Below are 23472 nucleotides of genomic sequence, written 5' to 3'. Positions count from 1 at the left end.
TTGCCGCTGTGCTGTTTGCTGGTGATTTGGCTTGAGACATTTCACCGAGGCAGCATATAAAGTACAATTGGTATAGTACAGTGGTACCTCGGGTTACATACGCTTCAGGTTACATACGCTTCAGGTTAGAGACTCTGCTAACCCAGAAATAGTGCTTCAGGTTATGAACTTTGCTTCAGGATGAGAACAGAAATTGTGCTCTGGCGGCGCAGCAGCAGCAGGAGGCCCCATTAGCTGAAGTGGTCTTCAGGTTAAGAACAGTTTCAGGTTAAGAACGGACCTCCGGAATGAATTAAGTACTTAACCCGACACTGTATGTGTATGTGTGTGTGTGTGTGCGTGCGCGCGCACGGGTTGTGATTCGCCGCTTCTGCACATGCGCATGATGTTCTGCACATGTGCATGCGCGAGCGGCGAAACCTGGAAGTAACCCTTTCTGGTACTTCCGGGTCGCCGCAGGACGTAACCTGAAAGAATGTAACATGAAGCGGACATAACATGAGGTATGACTGTACATAGTTTTGAAAACTCCCCATGTTTCCTATAGATCTCAAAATCACAAATAAATGTAAACTAATGGTGGGAGTCACCAGGCAAGGCTTCTCGGTGGAAGCTCTACTCGACGGCTTCCACTTGTGCAATGTGGCTTTCCCCCTCCCCTCCCCTGTTCGCCTCCTGAACCCCTCAAAATTGGCGAGGGGTGTGTGAGAGAACTCCAAAGTGGGAGGAGGAAAGGGATGAAGATTCCATCTGACAAACTTACAGGAATTCGATATAGCGCAGCAATGAATTCCACCCCAAATAATTATTTTTGGAAATCCTGAAATTATGTTTTGCCTTTCTGAATGTTTTACTACATCTATCATTTAATTCTTACACAAACATTAAACTTGAGATAATATATATATTTTTAACTTCTTACTTGCGTAACCGCTTGCTTTCACTGGGGCTTATATCTCTTCTCTTGCCTCTACCAGAGCTTCACCATCAAGAAGAACTGAGAGTAGCTATTTGTTATTAAGGCTTGGATCTAAAACAAAGGCTTACAATTAAAAAAAACACTTAAAATATTTATAGTTTAGTAACTTATTATTTTGGCACTTTTCTCCAAAACAAACGTGCTGTGGAAGGGTTATAAAATATTCTCAATACTTACAAATTTGGCAACTTGTCATCTCACCCACACTGACCTTTACTGAACTGTATTTCAAATAGAGTTTAAAAAAATAAAATAAACACAATTCTTGTGACAGCAGTTGGTACACCCAGTTATTTAATGTGTTTACAGAGAAGAATTTCCAGCTTGAAATTAATTGCTCTCTGTACTTTGCAATGGCTGTTTGTTGTGCTTATACGGTGTATATAACTTTGTCTACTTTTGTGGCATGTTTTTGTTATGGATGTGCCAGCAGTCTGATTTTCGAAAGCACAGGGTGGCACTCAGTGTAGCCATAAGTTGATATAAACCTGGCGGTCAAGGTCCACTTGTGCCATGAGACTTTTCCACCCTTTCTACCCCCTAAACCCATTCCAGGTGTGGCCCCCAATCCTCCAGAGAAGATTTAGGGGGCACAGAGATGGGGAGGAGAGAGTGACAGGTTTTGTTGTGCAACTGGACCTCATTTTGCACACACAACAACTTAGTTGAATCCTGCTCTTAGACAATTAATGCTAGTAAAAAAATAGCAACAGAGGGTAAAGGTAAAGGGACCCCTGACCATTAGGTCCAGTCGTGGCTGACTCTGGGGTTGCGGCACTCATCTCGCTTTATTGGCCAAGGGAGCCGGCGTACAGCTTCCGGGTCATGTGGCCAGCATGACTAAGCCACTTCTGGTGAATCAGAGCAGTGCACGGAAACGTCATTTACCTTCCCGCTGCAGTGGTACCTATTTATCTACTTGCACTTTGATGTGCTTTCGAATTGCTAGGTTGGCAGGAGCAGGGACCGAACAACGGGAGCTCACCCCGTCACGGGGATTTGAACTGCCGACCTTCTGATCAACAAGTCCTAGGCTCTTGTGGTTTAACCCACAGCACCACCCATGTCCCATGCAACAGAGGGTAGTTTGGAGCAAATAAGATTAGATGCTCTTTCTGTGGAGACCTAAGGAGCTGCCAGAGCTGGTGACTTGGGTGCAGAGTTCCACTGTACTTATGGAATGCTCTCACTGGAGGAAGTGGGGAAAGGTGGTTTCTCCAGTTTATCTGTGCTCCTTATAGTTCCCTGCAAATCTGCTTGGGACTATTGGAGACCATCTAGAATTATGTGGGATGTTCTGTTAGGGGCTGCAGGGGTAAGGAGAAATTCCCTTGCGTCCCACTTGCCTTCAGCTGAAGGCATAGCTGTCAACTTTCCCCTTTTCTTGCGAAGAATCCTATTCGGAATAAGGGAATTTCCCTTTAAAAAAGGGAAACGTTGACAGCTATGGCTGAAGGGATCTACTGGATCTTCCATGACTGGAAGCAATCCATCCCTTTGTGGAATGACCATTGGAGGGCCTAAGTAGATGTGTGACCACATTTAACGTGTGCAAGTTCTTTCCTTCCAAATCTTTACCACAAAATACATAATTCTACTCTCTGATCTAAGTCTGGTATTAAATCTAATACATCACACCAGCTCTCAGCTTTGTAGAAAGCTACAGCCTTGGACACCACTATAGGAAAGCTTATTATTTTGACTTGCCACTCTCTTTAATTAGGGTATTGGATCCTCTCATTTCCACCTCACATATACACCTCTAGAATTAAAGACCAGCTCTGGCCAGATATGTGAATTCCTTTTTCTCACCCTTTCTCGCCCCTTTACGTTCATTTGTTTTCTTGAAGCTGTTTCTTTGTTTTGTAATTATTCTTAATACCAGGAAATGTTTTTAAAAAGTGAACAGATACAATTTTTTTGCCCATTTTGTGCTAAAAATGCATGCTGTTAAATATTACTGCTGGGTGGTACTCAGGCTAATAAAAATGCTTTCTCTTCGGCTGTATTGGCATATCTGAAGCAATAGCCCATGAAAATGCAAAGCATGTTTTCTGCATTCTCTGTGAAATAGCATCATTTATCAGCTTAGTGAGTGCAAAGCATTATTAGGGTCTGTTTCTGTTAATGCACCAGTCGGAAGTTGAATTTGCGCTGAGCTAGCAGGCTGTTTTCTATGGTCCATCTATTGCTTTCAGTTCCAAGGTTATTATTTCCAAGGCAATAGTAAAATAATAAAAATGTGTCATATATATATACAAAATTTGTGTGATGTGTGTATGTATATAAAATAAAGCATTTATTTCTGATTTATTGTGTGTTTGTATATATACACATGCACACCCCTTGAGTCTGGCAGGGCTATCTGTGGCGTGCTTTTGTTCAATTATAATTATGATGTTTCAGCAGTTATTTTGAGAAGGAGTTGCACCCATACTGGAAAATTGCACTGAATCCCTAAATTTAATTTGTCCTGTGCTCTAGATCGGGAAGTATACAGTCATACCTCGGGTTACAGACTCTTCAGCTTGCATTTTTTCAGGTTATGGACCGCTGAAACCTGGTCGTGCGCATATATATATATATATATATATATATATGAGAGACCTTAGAATTCCTATGACATATGATAATAATGAAAGTTCTCTTAACCTACCCCACAGTGTATGCACTAAGAGGAAATTAAGAGAGGGTTTTTGAGTGTCAATTAGTAGACTTTGCGACATTCTCACTTCTCTGCTTGAGAAGAAGCAATAAAGAATCCAGAACCTGCAAGCAGGAACGTTTTAATTAATATTTGAAGGAGCCTTTATTAATGAAACCTCTTGAAATGAGTTTATCTCAGAGAAACGGCAAGTAGTTGGGGATAATGAAGTGAGAGGTAGACCATTCACTTCTGTGAAATGGGGCTTGCTTCTGAGTAAACATTACAGAAGGATGATGACCATGATGCAGGGTAACACTGGTAAATATTGCATTACATTGTGCTGTTTAGAACCTCCATTTTAATTCTGTTTGCAGCTTATGGGTAACAGTGCTAGGGGACTCTAGTGTGGAAGCTACATAAAATGGATTAAGCATCTTTTTCATTTTCTTCGTTAAACTTTTTGCATTCATGAACTATTGAAATTGGTTCTAGTGTTCTTTGGCCACCACACATATTCTGCTGCCACTGCGCCGCTTGCGCGCAATTTTCGTTCTTTTCCTGGGGCTCAGTTCTCAACCTGGAGCAACCACTTCCTGGTTAGCGGAGTTTGTAACCCGAAGCGTTTGTAACTCGAAGCATCTGTAACCCGAGGTACCGCTGTAGTCATTAGGATTTGTAAAATGATGCACTTGCCTTAATATATATATATGCTTACAACTACATCAAAACCTCTAGTTGTTACTCAAGGCACTTTATACAATGCAATGAAACTCAATCCAAAGCAAAGCACTTTTTGTAAGACAAAATGGGGACAGAAGAGTGAATTTCACTTTTATATGCAAATGCAAAAATTGTCCATATATTTCAGTGCAAATGTGTGGACAGAATGGCAAGTTTACATCACAGGGTGAAGGATCCTGCCTTAAATAAATGGGTGCCATATCCTTTTTGTGACTTAATCGTATCTAGCATGGCTATTGGGAAGTTTTTTTCCTATTCCGAAAAAGAATTGGACATTAATAATACATCTGCTTTGACCTCTGTGAATTCTATTAAAACATGTTCCCCCTTATGAACAGATGAAGCAAGATCTGGTGGTTGACTGCTCCTTAGCAAGTTCCTCCAATAGTTGCCTTTATTTCTATTGGTTCGCATCTTAAATTCAGTTTAATCTTGGGCTAGGTCTTTAAACTTTAGAACACCACTTCCATTACTTCCAAATTTGTATTGACTTCCACTTGAGGCCAAGAGCTTCAGTTGATGAATGTGAGTAATGCTGTTTTCTCCACGCACACACACCCCTTTCATTTTCCTTTTTGCTGATCTTGGATTTTAATTTAGTGTTATGCAGTGCAAAAATGCTATAGGAGGCTGAATCAGAGTTCCATTTGCTCTTAAAATGCTCCACACAAAAGGTCTTACCTTGCCTGATGCCCTGAAGCAAGAAGAGCTAGTTATTTCGGAATTTTAATGTTTTAGGTTAAAATGAGTTGAATACAAAATTCACAGTGTCGCACCATCTCTAGTTACTGAGGAGGTGGATGCTATCCTTGCCTCAGCTGCTCTTACTTCATCTCCCCCTTGGAGGTACACTTTGTCTTCCGTGTGTGTGTGTGTGTGTGTGTGTGTGTGTGTGTTTTAGAAAACCATAGCTATTTCAGGCTGAAAGAAAGGGAGTGTAGGATATACAGCTACCATAGTAAATATAGGCCTGGACCTAAATGGGCTACTTTGAAAAGCAGCTCAGGAGCTTCAACTCGTACAGAATGCAGCCACTCAACTGCTAAGACCATACAGTCAAGTGCTTGTAAAAGGTAAAGGTAAAGGGACCCCTGACCATTAGGACCAGTCATGGCTGACTCTGGGGTTGCGGCGCTCATCTCGCTTTATTGGCTGAGGGAGTGGTCGTACAGCTTCCGGGTCATGTGGCCAGCATGACTAAGCCGCTTCTGGCGAACCAGAGCAGCGCACAGAAACGCCGTTTACCTTCCCCCCAGAGCGGTACCTATTGATCTACTTGCACTTTGACGTGCTTTCAAACTGCTAGGTTGGCAGGAGCTGGGACCGAGCAACAGGAGTTCACCATGTCACAGGGATTCGAACTGCCGACCTTCTGATCGGCAAGTCCTAGGCTCTGTGGTTTAACCCACAGTGCCACCCGCGTCCCTTTAACTCACAGTGCCACCCACATCCCAAGCGCTTGAGTTTATTGCAAATTGTACTGGTTACCAGTAGGTTTCTGAGGCCAATTGAAAGCACAGGTGATTACCTTGAAAGTCATGAATGGTTTTGGACTGGGTCACATAAGGGGCCACCTACATCTGTATCAACCTGCTTAGATGCCCAACTGCAAAGATAATTTGGTCAGCAGGCAAACAGAATAGGGTCCTCTTAGTGGCAGCTACCCTCCACCTTGTTCAGGGTCAGCTGCAGGTGTCAGACCAGGGAAAAGAGTTATGTTGGGTTTATTATAGAGAACTCAATGAAAATGTCAACCTAGCATATTGTGGCTGTGAAAAAGTCAAATTCTTGATTAAGACCTTCAGACTCATGGAGGACTCTCATCTAAGTAGGAATGATAGGCCTGGGGAGATGAGGCTTCACAATGTACCACAGCTTCTCCTTGCGAGCTTGTTTACAGATACAGAAAAAGCCAAGGTATATGGGAGCTACTTACTTACAGCAAGTAAAAATGTACAGTATTTCCTGATGACCTAGAAACTATGGCCCTATTGTTAGGAGGGGGGGGGGAGGCAAAACAAAAGGTGATTTCCAAGTCACCCAAAAAGCTGAAATTTATCACTCATAGAGAACAAGGTATACCGATTACTAAACCAGTCTGAAAGGGGAAATTTTTTCTGTTAGCCCTCAAAATTTGAGGGTATTTTCCCCATATAATAGATCAAGTCGATCTGCATAGGAGGTAGAAAGTTGGACTGTGGGAGTTTTGTTGCCTCTTCACACAGAGGAATCAGACTTGGATTTGGGAAGATAATATTTCCAGTAGGAGCCAAGAACTTGTTTGCAGGATGCAAACTTCATTTACGTTGTATGTATTTACTTGGTGAAGAGGCTCAAGGCTTTGGCCTTGTTTAAGTTTCCAGGGTGTGGGAGTTCCACAGTTGTGGGGCAATGACTAAGAAGGTATATCCATGCATCCTTCTGGTAGTAGTAGTACAGTGGTACTTCGGGTTACATACGCTTCAGGTTACATACACTTCAGGTTACAGACTCCGCTAACCCAGAAATAGTACCTCGGGTTAAGAACTTTGCTTCAGGATGAGAACAGAAATCGTGCTCCAGTGGCGCGGCAGCAGCAGGAGGCCCCATTAGCTAAAGTGGTGCTTCAGGTTAAGAACAGTTTCAGGTTAAGAACGGACCTCCGGAACGAATTAAGTACTTAACCTGAGGTACCACTGTAGTAGTAGTAGTAGTAAAGGTAAAGGTAAAGGTACCCCTGCCCGAACGGGCCAGTCTTGACAGACTCTGGGGTTTGTGCGCCCATCTCACATCTATTGGCCGGGGGCCAGCGCTGTCCGAAGACACTTCCGGGTCACGTGGCCAGCGTGACAAAGCTGCATCTGGCGAGCCAGCGCAGCACACGGAACGCCGTTTACCTTCCCGCTGGTAAGCGGTCCCTATTTATCTACTTGCACCCGGGGGTGCTTTCGAACTGCTAGGTTGGCAGGCGCTGGGACCGAACGACGGGAGCGCACCCCGCCGCGGGGATTCGAACTGCCGACCTTTCGATCGGCAAGCCCTAGGCGCTGAGGCTTTAACCCACAGCGCCACCCGTAGTAGTAGTAGTAGTAGTTTTATTATTTATACTCCACTGTTAGAGGGTGCTTGGAGGTCACCGTGACTAGAGTATAGGGGATTCTTAAAGACTAGACTCGAGCTGCTTACACTGTGCTAACATTTCAAAGGCATATTGTATAAGCCACTGTTCTATTTTCATGTACACGCTTTCCTCCTCTATGGAATATATATGGAGGTGTTTTCTTCCTTAGTTTAAGGAGAGTTCTGCAAAAGCTCTTTTGACTTCCAATGAGAATGGCACTCTGTAAAACTAAGAATTAATGGGATTTGAACTCAGGAGCAAGAATAATGGTTAGTCATCACATTCTTTATTTAGGCAGCTTGTGAAAGAAGGAAATTTTCATATTTAAAAAGGCACTCATTTTTGCTGATTGAACATGCTGCAGAATGACTTCAGCCGTGACTTCTGTGTGATAATGAACATCCGAGTTTTAGATAGGATTGGACTGAAGCAACCTACCCACCCCGAGTTTGTTATTGTGATTCCCAAGCTTCACTGAAGCACTTTCCCTTCCCTACTGTTAACACATATTTATTAATTTAGAAGATTTCTAAGTCACTTTACATTCAGAAGACTTGTCAAATCAATGAACAGGAGATAGAAATCAAATACAATTTAACCGAGTTTCAGAGCGTTAAATAAAGTAGAGATCTAATGATGTACAAAAGAGTAACAGAACCATGTATAAAATAGAGATAAAATAAAATAGAGATCAAACATAAACTCAGATCTTACAACAATGTAACAATCAAGTACACTGTGAAGAAATCTCAAAACAATGATACAACGCGCAGGTCAAATACAATTCAAAGAAATCAAGCAATATACCAAACAGAACTTGAAAACAAAAAAATAAATAAGTCTCAAAATGGTATACAGTATAAAAATCAAATGCAGTATAAAGTATTAATAATCAAATAAAACTTTTAAAAATAACCTTATACTATTAAATCAGTAACACCTACAAAGACAGGTGACAGATAACGTCAGATATAATAAAGCATCACAATATTTATATATTAACATTATTTTCTTCCCAGTCCCCACACTCAAATAGAGACTTTTTAATGCTCTGTGATTATTATAGACTTACCTTTCAGAAGTCAGACCTGTGAATGTAATGAAGAGTCATTGCCCTCATGAGGCATATTAACATAGTATTGCTGAACTGAGAATAGTAGTGTGTTACAGAGCCTCATAATGCAGAGGGCCATAATGAAGATGATAACTGGAATGAAATTTGATGCCATAAGGAAAACACAGTCCTCATAATTTATTTTGGTGCTTAGACCAACAGCTCCACTGCAAAAATAAAAATGCAAAAGTCTAATGTTTCATTTATTGTGTCATTTGACAACTCAGTAGAATAATATTTGATGTGTGTGTGTGTGTTTCATGTGGGCAATGTGTTTCGTACTCTCTAAGAGCATATTATTGCCATCAAAAGTAATATAATTTGGGAAAGGTTGGCTTCTGGTATCTGTAATATTGATTGCATTGGAGATTAGATTCACTCTCTAATATTTATTGCATTGGAGATTAGATTCAGTCTCAACCTATCAAGCAGATGTGATTGAGGCACAGACTAATTTCCATTTGGCACGAAGGGGAGTGAAGTTCTCAACAGCATAGGAGAAAGGGAGAGGTCTAAGCATTTGCAGTGCCGAAAATATGCAATAAATCATTAAACATACCCTCTTGTAGATTTTACTGTCAGCAAGTCCCTGCCTCCACTGTTGCTTAAAACAAAACACAAATCCTAAAAAAACCACCACATTATTTCAGTGTAACGTTTCAAAAGTACAGAATGCTTGAAGCTCTTGGTCATAATTGAGAAATAATGTCTCTTCTGGTTCGCTGTATTTATTATTTGTATTTTGTCTGAGGTTTAATCTCTTGCCCACCTTCTTCCAGAGATTGGGGTACGCAGCATTAAATTAGCATAGAATAAAACTGATAACATTTAAAAGATTTTAAAAGGCAATCCCCACCTCCCGGATTTAAAGTAATATGAAAGGGGAAGGGATTTGTGTCAAAAGACACTGGATTTTTAGGGGGAAAGTATTCTCCTGAAACAGCTGCTGGGTTCTTTCTGTTATCCTCAGTGATGTCAGACCCTCCAAATGTTCCCATTTTCCAGGAACAGCCCCAGATTTACAGAAGCTGTCCCAGTTCTGATTAGATCCCAGAATGCTCCGCTTTTCCTTAGGACATCTCTATTTTCACTGGAGAAATATTGGAGGGTATGGAGTTCTGCGACCCCCTCCCAAGCCAATTAGATTAGCAACTTTTAGAAGACAACCGAATGCAGCCCTCTATAAGGAAGTTTTTTTACAAAAACATTAAATGTTTTATTGTGTTTTTAAATATGTTGAAAGCCAGTTAGATGGGTGTCGTATTAATAACAACAACAATAATAATAATTGAAAAAGATGTACAGTGGTACCTCAGGATGCAAACGGGATCCGTTCCGGGGCCCCGTTCGCACCCCGAACAGAATGTAAGACATGACAGGGCAACTGCGTGTGTGCGGGTCGCATTTTGCTGCCTCCGCGCATGCGCGTGACATCATTTTGACCATCTGCGCATGCACAAGTGGTGAAACCCGGAAGTAACATGCTCCGTTACTTCCGGGTCGCCGCGGAGCGCAACCTCAAAATACTTATCCTGAAGTGTAATTATCTCGAGGTATGACTGTACCTATTTTCATCAGATAAATATTGGAGGGTATGTGGAGTGGGTTTTATGGGAACTTTAAAACTGGAAATATTTTCCTATGCAAATTAGAGTAATAGAGGTCTTCAGCAGACTGAGTCATATATAGATGTTTTCTCCCCGTGGGGCTCTCACAAGAAACTGTAACTTTTGGTTGCCTTATTCTCCCTAGAAGCTATTGGTATCTCTAAGTAGGGTTTCTATTTAGGAACTTAGCAATACCTTGCAGATTGAACTCTTGTGACTCTTTTTCTTCAAGGTTTTAAAAGCCTTTATATTCTTCAATATTATAAAAGCCTCATAAAAGGCAGAGAAACAGTTCTACATGGACTAAGCATGGGGGAGGGAGAGCTTTCTGGAGAAGGGAAGGGCTTCTAATTTACTTTCCAAGGCTATTTTTTTTAAATTTAGTGTGTCTGTGTTAACATCAAACCTCTCATTTGGGGAGTAAAGAGCTGCTCCTTTCAGCTATGCCTGACCCTGTCTCATTAAAAATAGGCTGCCATCAAAGAGGTGGACTACAGAGACGGGTTTTCTCTCCAAATACCATCATCATCCTGCTCTTTTGAAAAAGAAGCACTCGTTCAACGGAGGGGGGAGGCAAAATCAGAGTGCTAATTATGCAGACAAAAATACAAATAGGCCAGAAAACAAAAAAGCGAGCAAAATAATGACCTTTTTCTTTAGCAACCTGTGTTTAATGTGAACTTTACTAACAATTCTTCTTTGAGCATTCTCCCTTTGTTTTGTGCCATTCAGTAGACTCATTCGCACAACGTGCTAATGCAATATTTGCACATAATACGATGCCAAGGTACATGGCCTGCTTTAGTCGTAATATACGTGTGTTTCACCCTCACACCTTCTGTAATTGGCAGTGAAACAAACCCCGGAGTGCCAGGCTTAGCATTACACCTGAACCAGTGCTTGTACCGTATTTCTCCCAAAGAAACCATTATTGGGAAGCCAGTAACAAACCTTGGCTTCACGTTGTGGGTTGTTTAGAGAGGGTTATGCTCTCCCATGAGGCTTATGTAGCTTAGCCCCTGGGTAGTATGTAGTGGCAGGACCATGGCAGAAGCTCAACAGCTGTGATCACTCTGGAGACCTGCACCTGTTTAGACTAAGCCATGGTTTGCACTACATCCAAGCCAATTAGAGTAAACCATGGTAGCACACTACATCAGGTCATTGTGCCACCCTAGCTTTCTAATTAGGGATTTGTTTCCCAGGATTTTTATTCAGTTTAAGCTAAGTGCTGCTTTTCTGCAAATTTAAATGATCATTTGTATTCTGGAAAGGAGTATAGATTTACCCATATCTAATACTACACTTTTAATGAGGGTGAAAGAGGAGAGCGCAAAATATGGTCTGAAGCTCAACATAATAAAACAACAACCCCAAGATCATGGCCACTGGGCCCATCACCTCCTAGCAAATAGAAGGGGAAGAAATGGAGGCAGTGAGAGATTTTACTTTCTTGGGCTCCATGATCACTGCAGATGGTGACAGCAGCCACGAAATTAAAAGACGCCTGCTTCTTGGGAGAAAAGCAATGGCAAACCTAGACAGCATCTTAAAAAGCAGAGACATCACCTTGCCAACAAAGGTCCGTATAGTTAAAGCCATGTTCTTCCCAGTAGTGATGTATGGAAGTGAGAGCTGGACCATAAAGAAGGCTGATCGCTGAAGAATTGATGCTTTTGAATTCATGGTGCTGGAGGAGACTCTTGAGAGTCCCATGGACTGCAAGAAGATCAAACCTCTCCATTCTGAAGGAAATCAGCCCTGAGTGCTCACTGGAAGGACAGATCCTGAAGCTGAGGCTCCAATACATTGGCCACCTCATGAGAAGAGAAGACTCCCTGGAAAAGACCCTGATGTTGGGAAAGATTGAGGGCACAAGGAGAAAGGGACAACAGAGGATGAGATGGTTGGACAGTGTTCTCGAAGCTACCAGCATGAGTTTGACCAAACTGCGGGAGGCAGTGGAAGACAGGAGTGCCTGGCGTGCTCTGGTCCATGGGGTCACGAAGAGTCGGACACGACTAAACAACAACAACAACAACAACAACAATACGACTACACTGAGCTGTTTTCCTCTCCCTGCAATGCATATAGTATGTAATGGTGCAGCAAGCAGTTCATTTGATTTCGTTTTGAAGCTTACAAAACATTTCAAGTAAAATGATGCAACCTGTACATGTTGCTTTCCTTACTTGGATTATATTTTTAATGCTGGGTTTCATAGTGTAGAACAATAATTCAAGAAATGTTTCTTCTGGCCTTTTATTGAACAAATATACCCTTTGCTGTGTGCTTTTGTGACATGGCTAGAGATTCTCGGCCCTTTGCTTTTCATTGTTTATTGTTTCTGTTAGACAAAAGCTCTAGTGTGCCACTGTAACTCCCACCACAGTCATGCTTTTATTTTCAGAAAGGAAAATGGGTCATTTTCTCAAAAGCTGGTTGGGGAGAGATGTTCCAAGTTGTGATTTTTCCATGGAGCTGTTTCTGCACACAATTAAAGTTTACAGAATATTAGACTCTGGTTTATCCAACACCTAAGTTAATTATTCAGATACTTTCTACCTTCAGAAATCACGTGAAAGTCGCAGCAGTGACCCAAATCACTTGCCTCAAATGTCTGCAAGTTGTTGTTTTATTGTGGTAATAGAAATTAAGCTGGGAGACAGTTTAAAAACAAATCGCGTTGCTTGAATCCAGGGTTCCTACACTTGCAGGATGTTCCTGCTGGAAAAGTGGTGGAGAAGTCATCTTCCACTGATATTTCTTTCCCTCCTGTAGCCCTTTTACTCATTGAAAATCTCTTCTGGTGGACTGGATGCCCCTCTAGGACTGTGTGGGTGAGAGAGTAGGGGGCTGCAGCGGGGAGAGGAAATGGGCAAAAATCACCTGCCTACTTCCTCTGATGGGAGCCTACACTGGATTGCAGTCCCCTTCCGCAAATGAAAGGGCAGCTCCCCCCCCCCATCTTGTTTAATAGCTTTTGTCTCTTTTTAACAACTGTTAATTGTAAACATCTTTTGAAAGTTTTTAATACCTGTTTTTAACTGTTATTTAATGAGAATTTTAATGTTTCGTTTTATATTTTTGTGGACATTTTAGAGGGGTTTTTTTTGCAATCAAGCAGTATATAAATTTTGTTAAATAAATATAAATAAAAAATATAGGATTTGGTTTTCTGCAGGTGCATTTATGTGTCTGTATAAAGCCAGGTAGTGGTAGGACTAGAACTGGTAGGACTAGAAAGTACAAAACATAATGGTATGGAATTTAACTATGGCTTTCTGCTTTCTACACTTCTCAGTGCAGAATTGATACCTGCTTTCAGTTTCACTGTGAATTGTCCACCATCTCTTCTTCTTTTCTATGCAGAGACTGTGGAAAACAAAAGTGTTTTATCTGCTAGGTTGTGTGTGTGTGTATGAGAGAGAGATTATCACAAGAATAAGGTGATTATTATAATATTACTTTCCATATGTATGGAGACATGTACTTAAACCATAACTTACCGGTAATTCTTTTGGGCAACTTGTGGATACAGTTTCATCTTAAAGCCACCCCAGTAGTTCAGAAAGGTAGATAACGTTTTGAGCCCAGAATTATTAGATGCAGTCATTCTTAATACATAATGATGCCTCTGGCCGTTTTTAAAACTTCACCAACTGTTTGACTTCATTGGAAATCATGGTGAAATATGCTGTTTGTTTGTTTATTGCAAATGAATGTGAACTGAATGTTCTAAGCCAAATGCAGGTGGATTTAAGGTCAGCAATACAAAACCCAGACGTTGATGGTTAATATTTCCAAAACAGAACTTTCTGTGACATATTCCCTTTATATAAGCCCATCGCACAAATGACCACATGGGCATCTTACAGTCTTCAGTTCAGCATGGGAGAAATCATTGTATATGTTGCGCCCGGTGCGGCCGGCCCCCCCTGCACACCCCCCCACGCTATGCCACTGCTTACTAATAATCAAATAATCTCCCCCAGTCAACCCACGCCCGCATACCTAATGCAGAATTTAGCATTCCAAGCAGTCGGTTCTTTTGCCTGCACTTCTACTGTTGTTTTTCTCCAGATTTAGCTCCAAATGCATTTAAATTATCCTTGGCCCAGTGGGACTGAAAACTATGTCTAATTTGACCTTATCTTTTAAAAGTGTTTCTGTATTGGCACTTCATTATCCAACACATTGATAATTGCTAGAAATCCAAACCTGTTTCCTCCTGCTGCGGAAAAAGGCATGTGTGCTCTTTTCCTATCTCTGGTCCAAAGGGATCCCTAATCCCATTGCTCCTAAACTGGGGAGACATCAAAGAACTGTATCAGGGATCCTCCTCATCTGTATTTATCAACACATCGGATGGAACTATCCAGTGCTGTCCAACTTGAATCATATAGGATACTACTTTAGATCTTGTTACAGATAACTTAACTTTAGCTGCTGTCACCAAGGATGGGAATGGGCGGTCTGCTTCTTGGGTGTTCGTACTGGGGATAAAAAGAACTGGGCTATTTCAGTGAATAGAGGTGGCAAAGAGGTGTGTTGTTTTTTTACTTTCATCAGATTAGCATCAGTTTTCATTGGCTTCTGCAGGGGTTTCCATTACCCCACACAAACCTATAGAAAGCTTATCAGTGCAGGCAATATCACTTACATAAGGGTTTTTTGGGATGCAGGAAAACCTTTTCTTGCCCTTTGAATCTTTGTCTAATCCTTATTGTTCGTCTATATATTTTCAGTACGAGATGCAAGAAATCTGATTCCTATGGATCCAAATGGACTTTCAGATCCTTACGTGAAGCTGAAACTTATTCCAGATCCTAAGAATGAAAGTAAACAAAAAACGAAAACCATCCGTTCCACACTTAATCCACAATGGGGTGAGACATTCACATTGTAAGTTGAAATTTGATACTTTTCCTAGTGATATTTCCGATTGCATACGTCATTGTGTGTTTTAATAAATTAACAGAACAACACCTATTTTTTTCTCTTCTTCATTCTTTTCGTAGTAAGTTAAAGCCTACAGACAAAGACAGAAGATTATCCGTGGAAGTCTGGGATTGGGATCGGACAACTCGGAATGATTTCATGGGCTCTCTTTCTTTTGGAGTGTCGGAACTCATGAAATCACCTGCATGTGGATGGTAAAAAGCTCTTTGTTATGAATATGTTACTAATGCATTACTATAATTATGGGCAATAAATCCTATTGACATATTTAAATATTTCCTAAACGTATCACCTGTGTTTTCACAGAATGCACAGTGTTGCCTCAGTCAATAGATATTGACTGAATGCCTCAGTCAATAGATATTGAGGACAAAAAACACACAGAAACTAACTATTCTTTTTTGTTGGTTTTTAAAATATCAAAGCAACCATGTGACATCTCTCACTGTTGCTGCAAACTTAAGCACACTTGCTAAGGAGAGAGTCTCCTTAACCTGAAAGTAGTTACATTGGTCCATAAGAAAAAGACCTGAGATGGGTAGTTGGGCAATACCTTTCTTTAAGGCCAGCTGAAATAAGAAAAAGATGCAAAATCAGTCTCTCCTTTTAATACACTGAATGCAGGTACAAACTACTTAACCAGGAAGAAGGCGAGTATTACAATGTTCCGATACCAGAAGCAGATGACGATGGGAATGTAGAACTGAGACAGAAGTTTGAGGTGAGAATTTTAGCATACATTGTATGGCAAATCCCATGTTGAGCCTGATTCTGTGCTTCTGCTGCTGCAGTGCTTACTATAACAGACAGGAGCGACTTCCTGTCTCTTGCTTACTGTACAATTCTTTCTCTTGCCAGTCCACGGATCGTCAATAATCACTAACTCTGAACTTGGTTTGCATAATTTTTGGCCAGTGTTAATGGTACGAATCTACTTTCACAATGGAATTTGGGACTGTAATTCGTTGCAATTGAACCAAAATAGCAAGCGGACTGTGAGTTTCTGTGACTTTGAGGGCTCCATCCTTTCCTCACATGAAAGTTTTCCAGTAGACTGCATTACCATTAAGTAAATGAAAATGAAGGAGGACCCAGTTACTATCTTCTTGCCACTTTCCACAGGCAAGTTGATGATTGTCCCATTGACAGCTGGGGTTTCCCTTTGCCTCTGCTCCAATGTAGCTCTCTCTGTATGTTTAAGTTTCATCATTTGACTAGTAGCCTCATCTACTTTGTTTAGATTTTACGTGTGCTGACTCTAAGGGTGGCACAGTGTTTCTTTGTCTATTTCTGCTTGAAAGAGAGGAGCTGAGAGAAGTATTTGACAGAGTGATGAGAGAGAGGAAGAAAAGCGAATGTTGAGGAGGAGGGTGGAGTAAGAAAATGGAAACAGGAGGCCTGAGTGGTTTGGGGAGATTAAGGACTAGAAATGAATAGTGAAAATGGCAGGGGAAGGTGGCTGGGGACAGAAGGAAGTTAGGTACAGAGAAGGGGATGAAAGTGGTTGAATTTAGGAAATGCTTCTAGAGAATATTAACATCATCTTGATGCTGACAACACCATGAAGCTGACAGTATTGTGAAAATCATTCATTTCACTGTAGGGAGTTGTGTTATAACTCTGCTTCCATAGAAAATCAAGAGCTTCCAGACTTGGCTCTAATACATTTCTAGCACATCTTTTCTTTTATAATTATTCTCACAGCATAATTGGCCTCTAAGCTTCTTTTCCTGCTTCATCAAATGTTTGGGGGTCTTTTGGACAGTTTAGTAAAATGATGTAAAATAAAATATCTCATTTGATCATCTTAATCTGATAGGTTTTCGGGTACAGGGTATATAAAGTAATGCAACTAATTACGCAAATGTTGTAGAATCCCTAATTATTTTGCTTTTGCTTTGGTGTGAATATGGCACTTGCTGAAAAGATTTTAGGTTGTATCCAGTGCTGTGTTCATGTAGATCATATCTCTGGAACAAATTTTGATTGTCCATGATAGTTGGGAGTGTAGGGGAATTCTGTTGTGCTAGCAGAATGACATCATTGGAGACAACGCTTTATTTTCATGTTACATTCTGAACTGCCTCTGGCAAGCACAAAAAGTGAACTGCGCTTCAGTAATGTTAACAATATACAATTCCAGCAGTGGAAGTGTCAATATACTTTTGAAGTTCTGGACACTTTAAAAAATGCCAATATTACCAATGTAATAGGGACGCGGGTGGCACTGTGGTCTAAACTACTGAGCCTTGGGCTTGCTGATCAGAAGGTCAGCGGTTTGAATCCCCACGACGGGGTGAGCTCCTGTTGCTCGGTCCCTGCTCCTGCCAACCTAGCAGTTCGAAAGCACGTCAAAGTGCAAGTAGATAAATAGGGAACGTAAATGGCGTTTCCGTGCGCTGCTCTGGTTTGCCAGAAGTGGCTTAGTCATGCTGGCCACATGACCCGGAAGCTGTACGCTGGCTCCCTCGGCCTATAGAGTGAGATAAGCACCGCAACCCCAGAGTCGTCCGCAACTGGACCTAAAGGTCAGGGGTCCCTTTACCTTTACCAATGTAATATTAAGGCATATTTTTTACATGTTTAGCAGATGCAATACTTTGCAACTGTATATAAAGTCGTTGTATCTATTGAAATAATAGATGCGTTTTTGGACATTGACATATTGTTCCTTGTTTATGATCTGTAGACCAAATGAGCTGAATATTGCAACTCTTCCTACAGTTAATGGAGTGCACAACGGTAAATTTAAGTAGCTTAAACCATGGGTAGGCAAACTAAGGCCCGGGGGCCGGATCCGGCCAAATCGCCTTCTAAATCTGGTCTGGGAATCAGCGTGTTTTTACATGAGTAGAACGTGCCCTTTTATTTAAAATGCATCTCTGGGTTATTTGTGCGGTATAGGAATTCATTCTCCCCCCCCCCAAAAAAAATATATAGTCTGGCCTCCCACAAGGTCTGAAGAACAGTGGGCCGGCCCCCTGCTGAAAAAGTTTGCTGACCCCTGTAAACCAAATTCCTCCTTCTTCTTGTTTTCTTTAGTTTTCAGACATCTCAGAGTACATATCATGCAAGTGGTATTAAACCGCAACGTCTCTCCATTTTTTTATTGGCTCACATTAGTCTTAGTCATATTTTTTCAGTTAATTACACAGAGTAATAAAAACCACACTACTGCTAGTAGTCCTCCTGAAGAGCACTGTTCTGCTGTTTGTGTTCCCATTTTATGCCTGAGAGCCTTTCAGTGCTTCTGATCTGAGGAGCCATTTTCCCGGACATAATTTCCTGAATAAGCTCATTCCTTATCGCTAGCAATCAGCACTGTCAGATCTGTTTCAGGCGGGGCTCCACAAAGGCAACAGCAAGAGCACACCCTTTTGCCGTGTTGCTAGATCTCATATGCACTAGCCCAGGGGTCAGAAAACTTTTTCAGCAGGGGGCTGGTCCACTGTCCCTCAGACCTTGTGGGGGGCCGGACTATACAGTGGTGCCCCGCAAGACGAATGCCTCGCAAGACGGAAAACTCGCTAGACGAAAGGGTTTTCCGTTTTGGAGGTGCTTCGTAAAACGAATTTCCTATGGGCTTGCTTCGCAAGACGACAGTGTCTTGCGAGTTCCTGCTGGTTTTTCCCCCTCCCCCCTTTTTCTAAGCCTCTAAGCCGCTTATCAGCTGATCCGATCAGCAGATAAGCCGCTAAAAGCCACTAAAAGCCGCTAATAGCGCTAATAGCGCTAATCTGCTAATCCATCCATGGGCTTGCTTCACAAGACGAAAAAACCGCTAGACGAAGAGAATCACAGAATGGATTCTTTTCGTCTTGCGAGGCACCACTGTATTTTGAAAGCAAAACAAAAGAAAAGAACAAATTCCTATGCCCCACAAATAATCCAGAGATGCATTTTAAATAAAACGACAAATTCTACTCATGTAAAAACACGCTGATTCCTGGACCATCCGCAGGCCAGATTTAGAAGGCGATTGGGCTGGATCCGGCCCCCGGGCCTTAGTTTGCCTATCCATGCACTAGCCTGTATATGGAATCTTGCTCCCCACAACAACCCTCTTGTTTGCTGTGCAGTGTATGGGGGCTGCCCTGTTCTCTGTGAGGCTTACAATAAATGAGAAAACAATTTGAATATAAAATAAGACGTAAAAATATAACGTAAAAAACCCATTGCACCCCCCCCCCTGAGTCAAAACATGGGCCTATAGGGGATATTGGGGTGGATGGAAATCAGCCAGTAATATATATTTCTGCATACTGGCTGCAAGGTTCGAGGCCTGGCCTAAACGGCCTTTTCAAAATTACCTGGTGCAGGCACAAATGTTCCAGGTGAGAGAACAAAACCCAGCAGAGAAGTCACAGCTGGTTAGAAGAGTAAGCTGCGGCTGGTATTGAACATGTTGAAATCATTATTCCTTTATGGCCCCTAGCCTATTTCCAATGCACACGCAATTTAGTTTATTTTGGCAGGTTCTGTGCATAACTATTAGTAATTTAGGATCCATGAGAGATTTAAGAATAAGTCTGAAAGCTTCGTTGCTCTCCTGCAGGACCAAGAAACAGCTCAGAAGAGCAGGTTACCTGGACCCTGAGACCATCCTCTGAGGCCCTTCTTCGTGTGCCTCCCCCACGAGAGGTCCGGAGGGTGGCAACACGAGAACAGGCCTTTTCTGCAGTGGCTCCCTGTTTGTGGAATGCTCTCCCCAGGGTGATTTGCCTGGCGCCTTCATTATATACCTCTAGGCGCCAGGCAGAAACGTTCCTCTCAAACCAGGCCTTTGGCTGATGACATCTGATACCCTTTTAATTATGTTGCGAGGGTGGGCTTATTGGCTTGCTAATCTTCTTATTTTTACTATGTATCTTGTGGTTTTTATATTATAATTTTGTGTTGTGAACTTCCCTGAGTTCTATGGATGAAGGGCAGTGTTAAGTTGTGGGTGAACACATCAGACGACACAGTGATTCTTCAAACAGCTCTTGTTTACTCACAGGCCAGAACAGAACTGAACTGAAGGGTTCAGCCAGCCTGCTTATATAGAGCTCCACTAGAACGCAACAGTAACCATTTTCTGTAACTATCCATCACTGAATGTCACCTTCAATCCCTTATTTGCATATGTGGACCTGAGTGAAAACTATCTACAGTATCCCCCTGCTGGCCCAGGGTGAGAACTTCAGTATATAACAGGCAGTATACAAATTGAATGAATGAATGAATGAATGAATTATTATAATAATAATGGTCAGGCAGCATGGATGGAAGTGGCCTCAGCTCAGTGATTCCAATACACTGAATGGGATACCATTCGTCAACTTTTTTGCATTGATGCTTCCATTTCCCAAGAAACTGGCATCATGAAAGGGAACTTCAGTAGTGTGGAGGATCACTTTTTTAAAAAAACTTTCCCCATAGCACTGAATGTTGAGTGTTTGTTGGTACTGGGGCAGGGAAACCTGGACAGGTTAAAAAAAAATAAATGGAATGACTAGCTGGCTCCCTGATTCCACACTTAGTTGTTGTTGTTTTTTAAAATCAAATGTTATTTGCAGGATTGCAAGGACGCTCTGGGCAGTATGTTACTGTCTTCCTCCACTTATTGAAGGCTCTTTACACCAGCCAAGGCTTTTGTGAAAGAAAAGTAGGAAGGGTGATCTTAGCAAACAACCCTCTTTATCCTGCAACCTTCCATGAGTGGTATTCAAACAAATTTTACTCAGAGTAGACCAAATGAATTTAACTAACTTAGACTAGATCTACACCGACCTGTTTAACATTATTTCCCCAATTAGAACACTATTAGATATGTCATTCTAAAATGTCACAGGGCATACTTGTTAATTAAAACTTTTTTTTTTACCTTTCTCTTTGACAAATGTAAGTAATATCAGGCCACACCATTTTCCAAAAAACTGGTTTTTTCCCCTGCTGCTAGTCGCTGGTTGCTCTGCTCTGCCTCTCTGGTGTCACATTTTAATTCTTCCTCCCACCTTCTGTGTCCTTTGTTATCTGCCACTTGAATACCACCGGAGGGGAATCAGGGTTTGAATGCTGTCAAAAAGGTAAAATACTGCATTAGGGACATATGAGCAGTGTTCTACCGATATAGCAGCATAAAATAATTTTTAAAATTAAGCAATAAAAGGGACACGGTAATAGCACATTATGAACATAAAAAATAAGATGTCCTGTTGTCCATCCACGTTATCAAACCATTTCTTAACCCTTCCTTAAGATTAAAAACCATGAATGTAGATATGCCCTTGGTCATGTTGTTTAATTCCAGTCATTCTACTTGGGAGTAAAACCTCTTTGAATACCACCCCATGTCTCAACCCTCTGGAGCAGATTGGAGGGGGATGGCAGGGAGCTGAAGAGAGGATGCTGGAATTCTGACTCAGGCATTGAACTGCTATCAGAAGATTCTAAGTCTGGTGTCAAGGACCATTGGCTTAGATAGCTTTTAACGGGGATTAGACAAGTTTGTAGAGGATAGATAAGTTGAATGTGCCATGTTCAGAAGCAAAGTACCCTTGAATATCTGATGTCCCTGTAGGAATCGGAACGCTGGATTAAACTGGACCTTTGGTCACATCCAGCAGAGCTCGTCTTGTGTCAAGTCCCTTCCACTGCATCTTTTTTGAATTTAGCTTTTAGGAGTGTGTGTGAGAATCTAAGTATCTATGTATGTATCTATGTATAAAATACACACGCATTCATACAGACTCTCTCTCCCACCCTGCTACAGATGCTAACTGAGCTCTGCAGCCTGTCACACATTTTTTAATGTACACAAATTAACAGAAGATTAGCACCTTGCACAGCAAAAAAAAAAAATCACACATTTGCATTAACTGAGTTTATCCTTACCTATTTTCAGATAATCCAATAAAGCTGTGACTTAATAATAGTCAGTTCTTGACAATATTATCCTCTTATTTTTCTTCTATGTAATTTCTTGACGGGTAAACACAAGCAAATAAACCCACCCACTTCGTATGGTGTTTTGCAGCTTAAGAGCTTTCACGGAAACTATCTTGCTACAAAGAGTGGATTTCATAAAATCATAGAACTGTAGAGTTGGAAGGGAGCCTGAGGACCACCTAGTCCAACCCCCTGCAATTCAGGAATATTCAGCTGTCTCATACCGGCAGCCTTTGCATTCTTAGCACCATGCTCTGACTAAGCTATCCAGGCTGTTCCTGAGAATCAAGCATTTTTGGTAGTAGTCTGTGAAATTCAGTGTTTGAAAAAGAAAAGGTTCTGACCTCCTTTTTACTCCTTTGCCTAGTCCTTAGTTGGCACAAAAGAGTCTTTGAGAAAGAGTATTCTTGCAGAGTACAGTGGTACCTCGGGTTAAGTATTTAATTTGTTCCAGAGGTCCGTTCTTAACCTGAAACTGTTCTTAACTTGAAGACCACTTTAGCTAATGGGGCCTCCTGCTGCTGCCGCGCCGCTGGAGCACGATTTCTGTTCTCAACCTGAAGCAAGGTTCTTAACTCGAGGTACTATTTCTGAGTTAGTGGAGTCTGTAACCTGAAGTGTATGTAACCCGAGGTACCACTGTGTTGCTGCTTTTATTCTTAAAAAGTCTTCTTCTCCAACCACAACTGACAGCTTTTACACACACCAAACGCAACCAGCTTTCTACCATCCAACCAATCCATACCCAACACTAACATTGACCACTCTATATATGCAGGTACAATTTGGTGAAAGGTTGCATGAGTCATTGTAGGCCGCTGACTCAGGCTGACTTAGTTCTTTTAGCATTAAAGAAACAGCGGCCAATTTTTAGCTGTGACAATTCTGAACGACTTTGTTTCTCTGACTTTATTGCAAACCTACAGTTTGCTACAACACCCCCCCCAACTCTCTGATCTGTAAAAAATATAGGGTCTGTGTAAATTTGTATATATCCAAATATAGTCATAAGAAGAGGCAAAGAGCTATCTAGAACATGGAAAACAGTGCCACCAACTCTGAGCACTGCAGATACCATTCATCCTTTTCTTGTGGGTTCTGTGAGTTTGTAATTACTGTTCCAAGCCTATATTCCCCTCCAGCTTTAAGAGCTAGAGACTGGCTTTTTTTCCCTAATGAAAACTGGAGTTCTCCAGAAAAAGACATTAATTTCAGAACCTGCCCAGTGCAATCACATCATACACACAACCCTGATTAAATGCTTTCTCAATTTATCGTTCAAATCATGTATCTGAACACAGTCGCACTAGAATGCCTAACCACCACAGAATATGCCAACTGGCTTGTGCAGTGAAAAGAATAATGAACCCAAATTACTGCTCAGATCTTAAG

General features: G+C 41.5%; 1 protein-coding gene across 3 annotated transcripts in view; it reads left to right on the top strand.

Moving 5' to 3' along the window:
* Window positions 1-23472, top strand: part of PRKCA (protein kinase C alpha) — a 193245-nt gene that overhangs the window by 129510 nt on the left and 40263 nt on the right. For all 3 annotated transcript variants that reach the window (XM_082212493.1, XM_082212492.1, XM_082212494.1), the window contains exons 6-8: window positions 14937-15093; window positions 15210-15344; window positions 15775-15871. In XM_082212493.1, the coding sequence (XP_082068619.1) occupies window positions 14937-15093; window positions 15210-15344; window positions 15775-15871 (389 nt within the window). The remainder of the gene's footprint in view (window positions 1-14936; window positions 15094-15209; window positions 15345-15774; window positions 15872-23472) is intronic.

Source organism: Podarcis vaucheri, assembly GCF_965113315.1.
Source record: "Podarcis vaucheri genome assembly, chromosome: 2".
Classification (NCBI taxonomy): domain Eukaryota; kingdom Metazoa; phylum Chordata; class Lepidosauria; order Squamata; family Lacertidae; genus Podarcis; species Podarcis vaucheri.
This window is presented reverse-complemented; position numbering and strand designations above follow the sequence as displayed.